The sequence below is a fragment of the Balaenoptera borealis genome (genome assembly GCF_965194805.1).
Source record: "Balaenoptera borealis genome assembly, chromosome: 2".
NCBI classification, from domain to species: domain Eukaryota; kingdom Metazoa; phylum Chordata; class Mammalia; order Artiodactyla; family Balaenopteridae; genus Balaenoptera; species Balaenoptera borealis.
The window spans coordinates 79,819,925-79,833,308 of record NC_138867.1 but is presented as its reverse complement, the minus strand read 5'-3'; the positions used below and the strand labels follow the sequence as shown (position 1 = coordinate 79,833,308).

Below are 13,384 nucleotides of genomic sequence, written 5' to 3'. Positions count from 1 at the left end.
AATACCTAGAGACAAATGAAAGTGAAAGCATGATGATTCAAAACCTGTGGGATGCAGTAAAAGCAGTTCTAAGAGGGAAGTTTACAGTGATACAATCTTACCTCAGGAAAGAAGAAACATCTCAAATAAATAATCTAACCTTACACCTAAAGCAACTAGAGAAAGAAGAACAGACAAAACCCAAAGTCAGCAGAAGGAAGGAAATTATAAAGATCAGAGCAGAAATAAATGGAATAGAGACAAAGAAAACCATAGAAAAGATCAATGAAACTGAAAGCTGGTACTTTGAAAAGATAAACAAAATTGAAAAACCTTTAGCCAGACTCAGCAAGAAAAAAAGGGAGAGGGCTCAAATCAGTAAAATTAGAAATGAAAAAGAAGTTACAACGGACACCACAGAAATACAAAGGATCATAAGAGACTACTACAAGCAACTATATGCCAATAAAATGGACAACCTAGAAGAAATGGACAAATTCTTAGAGAGGTACAATCTCCCAAGACTGAACCAGGAAGAAATAGAAAATATGAACAGACCAATCACAAGTACTGAAATTGAAACTGTGATTAAAAAACTCCCAACAAACAAAAGTCCAGGACCAGATGGATTCACAGGCAAATTCTATCAAACATTTAGAGAAGAGTTAACACCTATCCTTCTGAAACTATTCCAAAAAATCGCAGAGGAAGGAACACTCCCAAACTCATTCTATGAGGCCACCATCAACCTGATATCAAAACCAAAGAACCACCAAAAGAGAAAATTATAGGCCAGTATCACTGATGAACATAGACGCAAAAATCCTCAACAAAACACTAGCAAACCGAATCCAACAATACATTAAAAGGATCATCTACCACGAGATCAAGTGAGGTTTATCCCAGGGATGCAAGAATTTTTCAATATCTGCAAATCAATCAGTGTGATACACTACATCAACAAATTAAAGAATAAAAACCATATGATCATCTCAATAGATGCAGAAAAAGCTTTTGACAAAATTCAACACCCATTTATGATAAAAACTCTCCAGAAAGTGGGCACAGAGGGAACATACCACAACATAATAAAGCCCATATATGACAAACCTACAGTTAATAACATACTCAACAGTGAAGAGCTGAAAGCATTTCCTCTAAGATCAGGAACAAGATAAGGATGTCCAGTCTCACTGCTTTTATTCAACATAGTTTTGGAAGTCCTAGCCATGGCAATAAGAAAAAAGAAATAAAAAGAATCCAAACTGGAAAAGAAGAAGTCAAAATGTCACTGTTTGCAGATGACATGATACTATACATGGAAAATCCTAAAGATGCTACCAGAAAACTACTAGAGCTAATCAATGAATCTGGTAAAGTGCATGATACAAAATTAATACAGAGAAATCTGTTGCATTTCTATACACTAAAAACAAAAGATCAGGAAGAGAAATTAAGCAAAGAATCCCATTTACCATCGCATCAAAAGAATAAAATACCTAGGAATAAACCTACCTAAGGAGGCAAAAGACCTGTACTCTAGAAACTATAGGACGCTGATGAAAGAAATCAAAGATGACACAAACAAATGGGAAGATATACCGTGTTCTTGGACTGGAAGAAGCAATATTTTCAAAATGACTATACTACCCAAGGCAATCTACAGACTCAATGCAACTTATCAAATTACCAATGGCATTTTTCACAGAAGTAGAACAAAAAATTTTTTAATTTGTATGAAACCACAAAAGACCCCGAATATCCAAAGCAATTTTGAGAAAGAAAAACAGAACTGGAGGATTCAGGCTCCCTGACTTCAGACTATACTGCAAAGCTACAGTCATCAAAACAGTATGGTACCAGCACAAAACCAGAAATATAGATCAATGGAACAGTATAGAAAGCCCAGAAATAAACCCACGCATCTATGGTCAATTAATCTACAACAACTGAGGCAAGACTATATCATGGAGAAAAGACAGTCTCTTCAATAAATGGTGCTGGGAAAACTGGACAGCTAAATGTAAGAGAATGAAATTAGAAAATTCTCTAACACCATACACAAAAATAAACTCAGAATGGATTAAAGACCCAAATATAAGACCAGATACTATAAAACTCTCAAAGGAAAACATAGGCAGAACACACTGTGACATAAATCACAGCAATACCTTTTTGGATCCGTCTCCTAGAGTAATGGAAGTAAAAACAAAAATAAACAAATGGGATCCAATTAAACTTAAAAGCTTTTGTACTGCTAAGAAAACCATAAACAAAATGAAAAGGCAACCTACAGAATGCGAGAAAATGTTTGCAAATGATGTGACCGACAAGGGATTAATCCCCCAAATTTACAGACAGCTCATGCAACTCAATATCAAAAAAACAAACAACCCAATCAAAAAATGGGCAGAAGACCTAAATAGACATTGCTCCAAAGAAGACACACAGATGGGCCAAGAGGGATATCAAAAGATGCCCAACATCGCTAATTGTTAGAGAAATGCAAATGAAAACTACAATGAGATATCACCTCACACCAGTCAGAATGGCCATCATCAAAAAGTCTACCAACAATAAATGCTGGAGAGGGTGTGGACAAAAGAGATCCCTCCTACACTATTGGTGGGAATGTGAATTGGTACAACCACTATGGAGAACAGTATGGAGGTTCCTTAAGAAACTAAAAATAGAGCTACCATATGATCTAGCTATCCCACTCCTAAGCATATATCCGGAGAAAACAATGGTTCAAAGGGATACATGCACCCCAGTGTTTACTGCAGCACTGTTTACAATAGCCAAGACATGGAAGCAACCTAAATGTCTGTGGACAGATGAATGGATAAAGAAGATGTGGTACATACATACAATGGAATATTACTCAGCCATTAAAAAGAATGAAATAATGCCATTTGCGGCAATGTGGATGGACCTGGAGATTATCATACTAAGTGAAGTAAGTAAGTCAGACAGAGAAAGATGATATCATATGATATCACTTACATGTGGAATCTAAAAAAAATGATACAAATGAACTTATTTACAAAACAGAAACAGACTCACAGACTTAGAAAACAAACTTATGGTTATTAAAGGGGAAAGGTGGGGGGGAGAGATAAACTGGGAGTTTGGGATTGACATATACACACTAGTATGTTTAAAATAGATAACCAACAAGGACCTACTGTATAGCACAGGGAACTCTATTCAATATTCTGTAATAACCTAAATGGGAAAAGAATTTGAAAAAGAATAGGTACATGTATATGTAAAACTGAATGACTTTGCTGTACACCTGAAACTAATACAACATTGTAAATCAACTACACTCCAATATAAAATAAAAATTTCTTAAAATTAAAATTAAAAAAAAATTTAAAAAGCAGCACATGAAGATAAGATGATTAATGAGAATAGTGTGATTGAAATCCACCAAGGAAAGAGAATTGAGGCAAAGAGCAGTCCTGAGTCAGCCACTGGTGACACTTCATCATGTGCATCTTATTTTTGTCTCTCCCTCCTTCTCTCTCCCACTTTCCTCTCTCTCTTCTCTTCATCCAGTTCCGTAGGAGTGCCAGGAATTCTCATGATTCATGCTTAGCAATGGCTGAAGTGTTTGCTGCCACTTACTCTGGAAAACAGGGCACACTTGAAATAATCATTGGTCCTCAAGCTGAGAGTCAGCGGGGATGGATTATAATCAGGCATTGTGTCAAATGCAAACCAAAATAATAAAACGGAAATCCTATATTTCTGGCTCTCCTTTCTATCTCCTTACTTTAGTTTTCATGGACTCTTAAGTTCAATGAGAATTTTTTTGGGGAGGGGGTAAATATTTCTACTACAGTCTTAAGATTATTTTAAGATTAAGGTCAGATTTTTTTTATTTTTTAAGATTAAGCTTGGTATAAATAAGTAGTGACAGCTAATAGATTAATTATGGATCAGTTAACATATATTGTGAATAATTAAGAAATTAATGTAAATGTAAATTACTTAGTAAAAACATAACTTTAAATTAAAAATAAATTTAAAAATTAAAATGAGTGCTAAATGACATTTATAAGAGCTTAGAGTTGGACAGTGTGTTTCAAGATATTTGCAATGTCCTTTAAAGAAAAGTTCAAGATGAGGCCATAGGATCCCTCAGTAGCACTAAATTATGGTGCCAGTACTAAATTATGGCATGGGATCCTACTTGGGTTAGTAAAGTTACAAGGAAAATAGAAAGCAAAAGTATATGGGTAATTTTAAACAAGGGAAATTTGATAATAATGGAGCTGGGGTAGCTCTTAAAGGCTCTAAAAAATATTAGCTCGTAAGAATTAGTTGAGAGCATCTTGAGAATGCTCTCTCTTTAATCTTCCATCCCAAAACATTCCCAAGAAACACAGTTTGAGTCATGGTAATTAGGGGAGAGGGTTTAAGGCAGCTCAGCCAACTCTTCAGAACTAGTCTTACTCCATGTGGCAATCCCACTGGAGGACATGCTTGTATTTTTTCTTCTGAAATTCCAAGAAATTATCATCAGAACAAATCCCAAGAACTCGACAAAGGTTTATCAATAAGATGGTGCCCCACATGACTCAAATTTCAGAAAGAAACTTCAGAAAGCATCTGAAATAACCAGTATCTGTGTCACTTCTTTCTATGTTCACTTAGTGTAACCTTTCTCATTCTTAGATTTAGTTTTAAGCGGCCAGGATAATAAAACCATTTTAGTAAGAAATTAAGAATTTATATTCTTTTCTAGATCCAGAGAAATGTACTTAGAGAAATTATCTTACAACTTAAAAAACTCAAGGCTAGAACCAAAAAAACTCTCGCTGACTACTCTTTTCTAGATACTCTAAAATGACGTATAAGTGTATAGATGGTGTTGGAGGCAAATACTGAAAGGAAAGCTGAGTTTCCAAAGACTCTCATTAATTAGGAAGAAAACGTTTACTTCCATAGCCTAAGTTTCCTAGGACACGTAACCCATCTGTCAACAGCCCACATTTGTTTTGCTTTACCATATAATCAACTGAAAGGCATTCACCCAAGTTGACCCTTGAAGAGTCTCCATACCTTGGTTTCTGTGGGATTCATACTGGAAGACTTCCTGGTTGAAGCAGAGGAAGTTGTCACCTAGAAAGGAAAGAAATAAGAAGTTTAATTATAGTTAACCTACAACCTTCTTTGTCCTTCAGCTCCTTTTAACCATACTTACTCTTAACTCTTCACCTTGGTTTTACCTCACCTAGAGTACCACTCCCATAAAAGTTCAGTATGTGGTGTTGCCCAGTGGGTAAAAGCCTTTGTAACCAGATCAAATGGGTTCAAATTTGGAGTGTGCTACTTACTAAATAATCTTGGGCAAGCTACTTAAATTTTCTGATCTTTGGTTTCCCCTTTCTCAATTTTTGTTCCGTAGGTAACAACTACCTTCTAAGTTTATTACTGCCTGGTAATTAAGTACTCAGTAAATATTATTCTAATTATTGTTTGTATTATTTTCAGAAAGAACATGAACTTTGAAACTTACAGAATTTTGTTCAAATGCCAGCTTTGCCAATTACTAGCTCTGTGACTTTGGGTCTTAGTTTTCCAAGTATATAAAATGGGGCCTATAATGTCTATTTTGCAGGGTTGTAATTATTTGCGATAATGTGGGTAAAATGCCTGGCACATTGTAGGTGTTCATTAAATTGCTAGTGCGTTATTCCTAAGCTATTGTAAGACAGACGAGTAGGCATAGCTCTGGGAAATAGGTTCAGGTAGATTAGAATCGTCATGTAAGGAAGAGAAAGTGGGAGATGGTGTTGCAAAGGGGATATTGTTATATTATCTGTCTCATCTAGGCTCCTCCCCGGAGGGCAAAAGGTGATGAGTGGTAACTGAAGTATTCAAGAAACACCTTTCCTAGGGATGTGGAGTCAGCCCCTGCAATCTAATCACCCAAGCAGGGGGATGTGCATGTGGACACTTGCATGGTATTGAGAACTACGTACTCCAGTAACTTGTATTACACTGGTTAATATTAAATTCACAATTACATTCTTAGCGAATTCCAACTCAGGCTCATTTAAACCTCCTTAACATTTGAGTCCATTAGGTTTTAGAGCCCAGGGATTCCATCTGGCACCGGTTGTCTTCTTAAGTAACTGGCTGTCAGTAAACAGCTGCTCCCTGCCAGCAGCACCCAGAGCCCCATTCCCTGATGCCTGGCCCTGAGCCACTTCGGAAGCTGAGTCCCCGGGCAGGATGGACCCATCCCTGCTGGTGCCCCAGCTCCCCTACCTCGACACACCACACTCAAGGTGACAGCGTGAACCCACTATAACCCATGGCCCATGAACACGATCACCTTCCCCACTGACCTCATTTAATGTAGAGCATGTTGGTGCTTAGAATTAAATTGCCACATTTTACAGATAAAAGCCCAAAGCTTTAGTATACTGACTTTTCAAACATAGTCATATGAACTTAACTATTCCTGAGCACCCTTAAGCACCCCCGCACCCCAAAACACACACAAACACACACACACACACATATACACCCCTTGTCACTGTGGCAGGCATGTGCTGTCTCTCTCACATTCTCTTCGGGATAAAGAACTGGAAGATGTACCAAAGTAGATTTCCCTCATCAAATTAATGGACAAATATGTGAATATTCATTTTTCCTGGAGAATTTTTTTTAATTTGTGGGGATTAACATACCCATATCTATATAATTCTATCTTTCCACAAGTAGAATTGGTTGTACAAACGTCCACTCAAACTCAAGAAGTTCCAGTTAGCTACATCCCACTCCTTCAGTGATTTCCCTCAGCCATCTAAAACCACCCAAGACAAACACTCCACACAAAGGTTCTTTTTAAGCTGCACATCTTTAGGTGAACATTCTTTTATTTTCTAAACATCCAAGTTTATTAAAACATTCCTGAAATTACATAGCCTTGGGTTTTCCAATCTGCCTTACTGCTTTATTAAGCAATAGCTGGAAGAGATCTTTAAATCCTAGAAAGAAGACTTTCAAAGGCTCACCAAGGACAGTAAAATCTCCATGGAATGCCTATAAATAAGCATGGAGCGGATTATAATGTGAACTTAGCTGAAGGCCTTGGCCACACCTGTTCTCAGCCTAGATTCCTCCGTGAAAGTTTCATCCCATCACTAAGGCACTAAACATTTTGAAACTAAAATAGGAAAACCACTTCATGGGGGCTGGAAATGGAAAATAATCCCACCCTGTTATGGGCTGGTTCAACTCTGGCTAAGTGTAGTGTGTTCAATTTTTATTTTATTTGTAAAGACAAGAAAAGTTTACTATTTGTTACCGCTACTGGGGGATTATATACACTTTCAATTTAAATCTTCTATATGGTTTGACTTTCTAATCATAGGTGTGAATAACTTACAATTTAAGAATTTTGAAGAGTTAACCCATAAATCTTTGAAGAACCTTAGAGAAAAACTTTGAATATGTAGGTTTTAAACAGATGAGGAGAATGGTATCTCATAAAGATTAAGTGACCCATCAAAGTTTACCACAGTTCACTGGCTCCGTAAGTATTTATCCAGAACATAGTTTGTGTCAAGTACTGTGTTAGCTGATGGGAAACCGACAGACCTGTCTCTGACCTTGTGAAAGTTACAGCCTGGTCAGAGATGACATTAATAGACTAACCACTTCAATCCCACTCCTGGGCATATATCTGGACAAAACTATAATTCAAAAAGACACATGCACCCCTATGTTCATGGCAGCACCATTTACAATAGCCAGACATGACAAAAACCTAAATGTCCATCAACAAAAGAAAGGATAAAGAAGATGTGGTGTGTATGTATATATATATATGTGTACACACACACACACACACAATGCAATATTACTCAGCCATAAAAAAATGAAATAATGTCATTTACAGCAACATGGATGGACCTAGAGATTACCATACTAAGTGAAGTCAGTCAGAAAGAGAAAGACAAATACCATATGATATCACTTATATGTGGAATCTAAAATATGACACAAATGAAATTATCTACAAAACGGAAACAGACTCACAGACATAGAGAACAGATTTGTGGTTGCCAAGGGGGAGAGGGATGGAGATTAGCAGATGCAAACTATTATATATAGAATGGATAAACAACAAGGTCCTGCTGTGTAGCACAGGTAACTATATTGAATATCCTGTGATAAACCATAATGGAAAAGAATATGAAAAAGAATGTGTATACATATGTATAACTGAATCACTTCACTATACAGCAGAAATTAACACAACCTTGTAAATCAACTATACTTCAATGAAATAAATTAAAAAAAAGAATAACCACTTTAGTAACTACTTGTGATAAGTGCTATAAAGGAAAATCACAGGGTCCCATGAGAACACAGACTAGGCAACCAGATCTAATTCAGGGGACAGTCAGGACAGGTGATGCTGAAGAAGTGACAGTTAACGTGGAGATTGAAGGATAAGGGGGCATCACCCAGGCAGAAGGCGGGGAGGACCCTCCGAGCTGTCTGTGCCAGGGCTGAGCCTAGGCCACCTGACTTTTAAACCAGTGACTCTCTGCTGCAGGACCGACCACTCAGCCGGTCCTAACATCAAGGCATAGCCAGTTTTAAAGCAACACCAGTGCTCAAATACCAAAATCTCTCTATGGAATTAGGACTGTATACCAGACTAAAGTGCGGCCATAACTATACTCTCCCTCTTAAATGACCCATGCAAATCTCTTGACAACCAGAGTATTATGAGTCATTTATAATCTTAAATTAAGGCATAAATCAGAGTAACAAAGAACAGAGAAAAAGTACTTTAATATAATTATTTTCCACCCACCCACTCAACAATTGTTGTTTAAAAAGCAATGAGCCTGGGGCTGAGGATACACAATGAATGTCACTGTCACAGCCTTGAAAGAGTTCACAGTCCAGCGCAATAAACAGACATCAAGCAGGTTTAGTTACAACTTAAGTGCTCTAACAGGTATGAAGAAAATCCTAGGTGACCGAAGAAATGTTTTGGTTCTAAGTCAGTTGTAGGCCCACCTGAAGTAATCTCACTGTGCTGTCAAATCTCATTAAAACAAAGCAATATCGATAAAAGAAAGTAATTGCAGCCTAGAAAAAATTAATATTTAATCCTGTACTTATCCAGTATGGCACGTTACGTTCTGGCTTTATTCAACAAAACCTCTTTAAATTTGTTTACTTGCTACAATAAGAATTTTGGAGTTTACTGCAGGAAATGATTAGAGATATGAGGGGGAGATGGTATGCTTTTAAGACCCTTGAAAAATGGAAACTGCTTTCCTTTTTCACATATATTTTGCAAAGGTCTCCCATACTACAGCCTTTTAGCTCTCTTACCTGTTCTGGCTACACTAGTCTTTGCAGGTGTCACTCCCACACACATGCCTCCCTCTAAAGCAGAGCCAGCGATGATGACTCCTGTTACCCACTGTATCACACAGAAGTCCTTTCTCTTGCCTCTAAAGACCCCTGGTCTCCAATCCCACCGCATCTCCCAGTGCAGAACACCTGCTCCAGGCAGCTAGCCCATCCCTTTCTCAGAGCACAGCTCTCTCATCTCCCCCTTTATGTTTTTTTCACGTAAGTGCCACTGGTTGGGATGCTTCTCTTCCCCAAATATCCGAATCCTACATGCCCTTCCTTTCAGGTGTATCTCACTAGCGCCAGCACTGGCATTGTAACTTCCGAACCACTGCAATCCTAAGTGGGCATCCATCCGCCTTCGCCCATCCCCGCTCACTTACAGTACCATATACAGGCAAGTAATGACCTAATTGCGGCATGAAGTGTCTCCTCCACCACATGGGGTTCCTTTAAAAGAGCTGTCTGTTGGGTACACTAATCTGCTCACTCCCACTCTTACTCACGGCAGGTTTCTATCCAAGGATTTCCCTTGATTCTGCAGGATGCCTAGTGAGGCTGCACGAGAAGAGAAGCAACACCTAGGACCAACCCAACCATCCTGTGATGCTGGATGTGAGTGGAGAGGGTTGTGAGCTCGCCCACAGGTCCTGGCTGGACCCAAGGGCTTCTTCAGAAGGGGCGCGATCCTAGAGGGCTTACTCATCCATTCTACTGCCATTAAATCTGGCTGATGAAAAAGTCATTCCCTCGGCTCCTTACCTCTCTGCCTCCCATGTCAGAGTCTTTTCACTTGCTTGGGCTCTCAGAAGACAATCAGCTTCTTTCCAGGCACTGTCAGCTGGTTCACGGGGATCCTCCCCTCCAGTCACTCAGTCTGACTTTGATCTCCCTCCTTGCGCCAGCTCAGTTCAGAAAGTGCACCCAGAGTGCACCCGGCAGATGAGTCAACGGCTGCCCCTCACCCCATACCTTGCTTCCTCTCCCCACCCCTCACTGCCAGCGTTCCCACAGCCTCCCACTGGCGGCACCAGTCACCCTTCACACACCCCAGCTGCCTTTGTTTGTGGAGGGTTACTGAGAATGCCAGCCCACGTACGTGCTGCCCTTTTCCACCTGATAATCCATCTGCAGTTTCATTTTGAATCACTGACCATCCTCTTCCCCAGGGCTGCTGTGACACAGGGAGCTCCAGGTCCACTCCCCAGCCCTCTGACCTGTTTCCTTCTGGAAGCCTTTTCCACTTGCTCCATTCTTCTCTGCATTCTTTAATATTTAGTCACAAACCCTCTGCCTTCTCTCTTATATTACTGCATACTTGGAGACTTGATTTCTCCCCATGACTTTATTTTTTTTTAATACATTTATTTATTTATTTACTTTTGGCTGCGTTGGGTCTTCATTGCTGTGCGTGGGGGCTACTCTTCGTTGCAGTGCATGAGCTTCTCATTGCCGTGGCTTCTCTTGTTGTGGAGCAGGGGCTCTAGGCGCACCGGCTTCAGTAGTTGTGGCACATGGGCTCAGTAGTTGTGGCTTGCAGCTCAGTAGTTGTGGTGCACAGGCTTAGTTGCTCCGCGGCATGTGGGATCTTCCCGGACCAGGGCTTGAATCCGTGTACCCTGCATTGGCAGGTGGATCCTTAACCACTGCACCACCAGGGAAGCCCCTCTCCCCCCATGACTTTAAATATCATTTACTATGTGAACAGTTCTCCATACTTTATCAGCAGCCCTACTTTATTACCAGACAACATTATTTTACCTTAAAGGGAGGAAGCCAAGAAAGTCAGATGCAGGCTCAAATGCCTACTCCAGCACTTATTCATTCACATTAATTATCCTCCCAGAAGCCTTCAACCTCATCTGCAAAATGGGAGTAATACCACCTGCCTCTGGAGTTGCTGTAAGGGCCAAATAACGTAATGCAGGGAAACTCATCTGCCGCTGAATTGCTTGGAGTCTGCCTCCAAGTCCTCATTACCATTCCATCCTTTTAATTTCTTTCCCTGCCCACACTTTCCTAGTCTAATCAGGTATCTCTCACACCTGGATTACATCAAGGCCTTTCTAATAGTTTCCCTGCCTTGTTCTCTCCCACCCCTGACTTCTAGCTCCCAATCCTTTCTATCGCTGCCTAATTTACCTGAAATAAATGCATACCATGTTCCCACTCTGATGAAATACTAAACTCTCAGTGGTTTCTCACTGTCCTAGATAAGGTCCAATGTCTTCTGCCTGAGCCTTAGACTTTCCACATTTGACCTAATCTCCTCATTCCACTACGTCTCTTGCTATGCCCCACACCATGTCTCCCCACCTCCCAGGATGCTGTCCTTCCTGTTTCAGGAGAACCAAATCGGGCAGCATAACTCACTGGTTAAGAGAGTGAGAGGCAGCTCTGGACTCAAGACTGGTGGAATTCCAGCCAGCACTGAATTCATGTGCAACCTCGAGCAAGTTACTTAACCTCTCTGTGCCTCAGCGTCCTCACCTATAAAATGAGAATAGTAACAATTCTTACCTTATAGGGTTGTTTTAAGGATAAGTTGATGTACATGAACCCATTACAACAGCGCTTGGCAAGTGGTAAGTGCTGGACAAATGCTAGTCGGTGTTATCATCACCATCATGCTCCCATCCACCGCTGAGGAAGCCTTTCTTGTCATCCCCACGGCTGAGGAAGCCTCTCCCTGCTCAGACAGCTCCTACCCTCCTCTTGAAGATTTAGCTCAAGATACAACACCTGTATCTGCTTTAGCTCCTATTACCTTCTCAACTCTCATATGTTTGTATTTCTCACTTGAACACTTAATCATATATGCTGTTGAGGGTTACTGAGTCTTTTCTAAGTGTATGTCATGTCTTATCAATGAAGCTGTAAATTGATCAAGAGGCAGGGATCATTTCTGTTCTCCACAGTGCCTACCACAGTGTTTAATAGCAGAGAGGAGCTCAAAAATCACTGTTGATTCCAATATTTGTTTCCATTTTCTAATTGTCAATTAAAGTTTCATTTAAACAAAGAATGAAGTATAGTTTTAATACCTTGGTTCTTTTTTTAAAAAAAGCTAGAATCAAGAATATAATTAATAAATCAGAAGAAAGGTTCAGTCTGATAGCTTCTTAATGGCGATGAGTCCACAGGTAAGTCGATTAAACCTGAAGAGCATCTGGTTTCCCATGTGGAAATACCATGCACCCCACAGGGCTATTGCGAGAGTCAATTACATACCAAATATTAGGGCAATCTGGGCAAAGCACAAAACAAATATTAAAAATTTTTTTTTAATTAAGAAGTTCTGGCAAATCAAAACCAAGTTAACTGATTTTTAACTTTTAAAGTTAGCTCTGCTAGATGCACAAGAGAGAAATGTATAATTTGCTTCTGAACCATAATGAGATTCTTAATAACACATCTCAAAAAATGAAAGAATAGAAATCATGGGTTTTTTTTAAAGTTCTTTCTTCACAGGATCTGTCAGACAGACCCAAACCCGAACTCCATGAGGGCAGGGACCATGCCTGTCTCAGCTGCTGCACATACCCAAGCATCGCACACAGTAGTTGCTTAACAAGTATGTGTTACATAAATAAATGTATAAATTTGTACATGAATAAACATGAATATTATCTGATGGCTCAAAAGCAACATTATACGAGTTTTATTCAATCATCAGAAATTTTGTCCAAAGCACAGGTCAGAAAACTGATTAGGAAAACATAAACATCTAGTCTTTTACATCCTTATTGTCATCACCCAGTAGTTGTATAACTTTAAAAAAACGCATATACACAAAAAAATCCCTGAGCTACTTCCTGTAAGACACCTGGAACAAACAATAGACGGCTAATGAGGGGCTTTCTAAAGAAAGCACTGACGTTCTTCACAAACACCATTCATGGACCCGGTGAGAACAGGTTTACGGTGATGGATTATTCACTTTAGGAGATGAATATTCAGATGTTTAGCTCTGTCTATTGTTTGCCACGCAGTCACACCA

General features: G+C 39.5%; 1 protein-coding gene across 14 annotated transcripts in view; it reads right to left on the bottom strand.

The window, feature by feature from the left end:
* CAST (calpastatin) overlaps positions 1–13,384 on the bottom strand; it is a 120,116-nt gene that overhangs the window by 60,555 nt on the left and 46,177 nt on the right. For all 14 annotated transcript variants that reach the window (XM_082376414.1, XM_082376424.1, XM_082376416.1 and 11 more), the window contains one exon: positions 5,053–5,112. In XM_082376414.1, the coding sequence (XP_082232540.1) occupies positions 5,053–5,112 (60 nt within the window). The remainder of the gene's footprint in view (positions 1–5,052; positions 5,113–13,384) is intronic.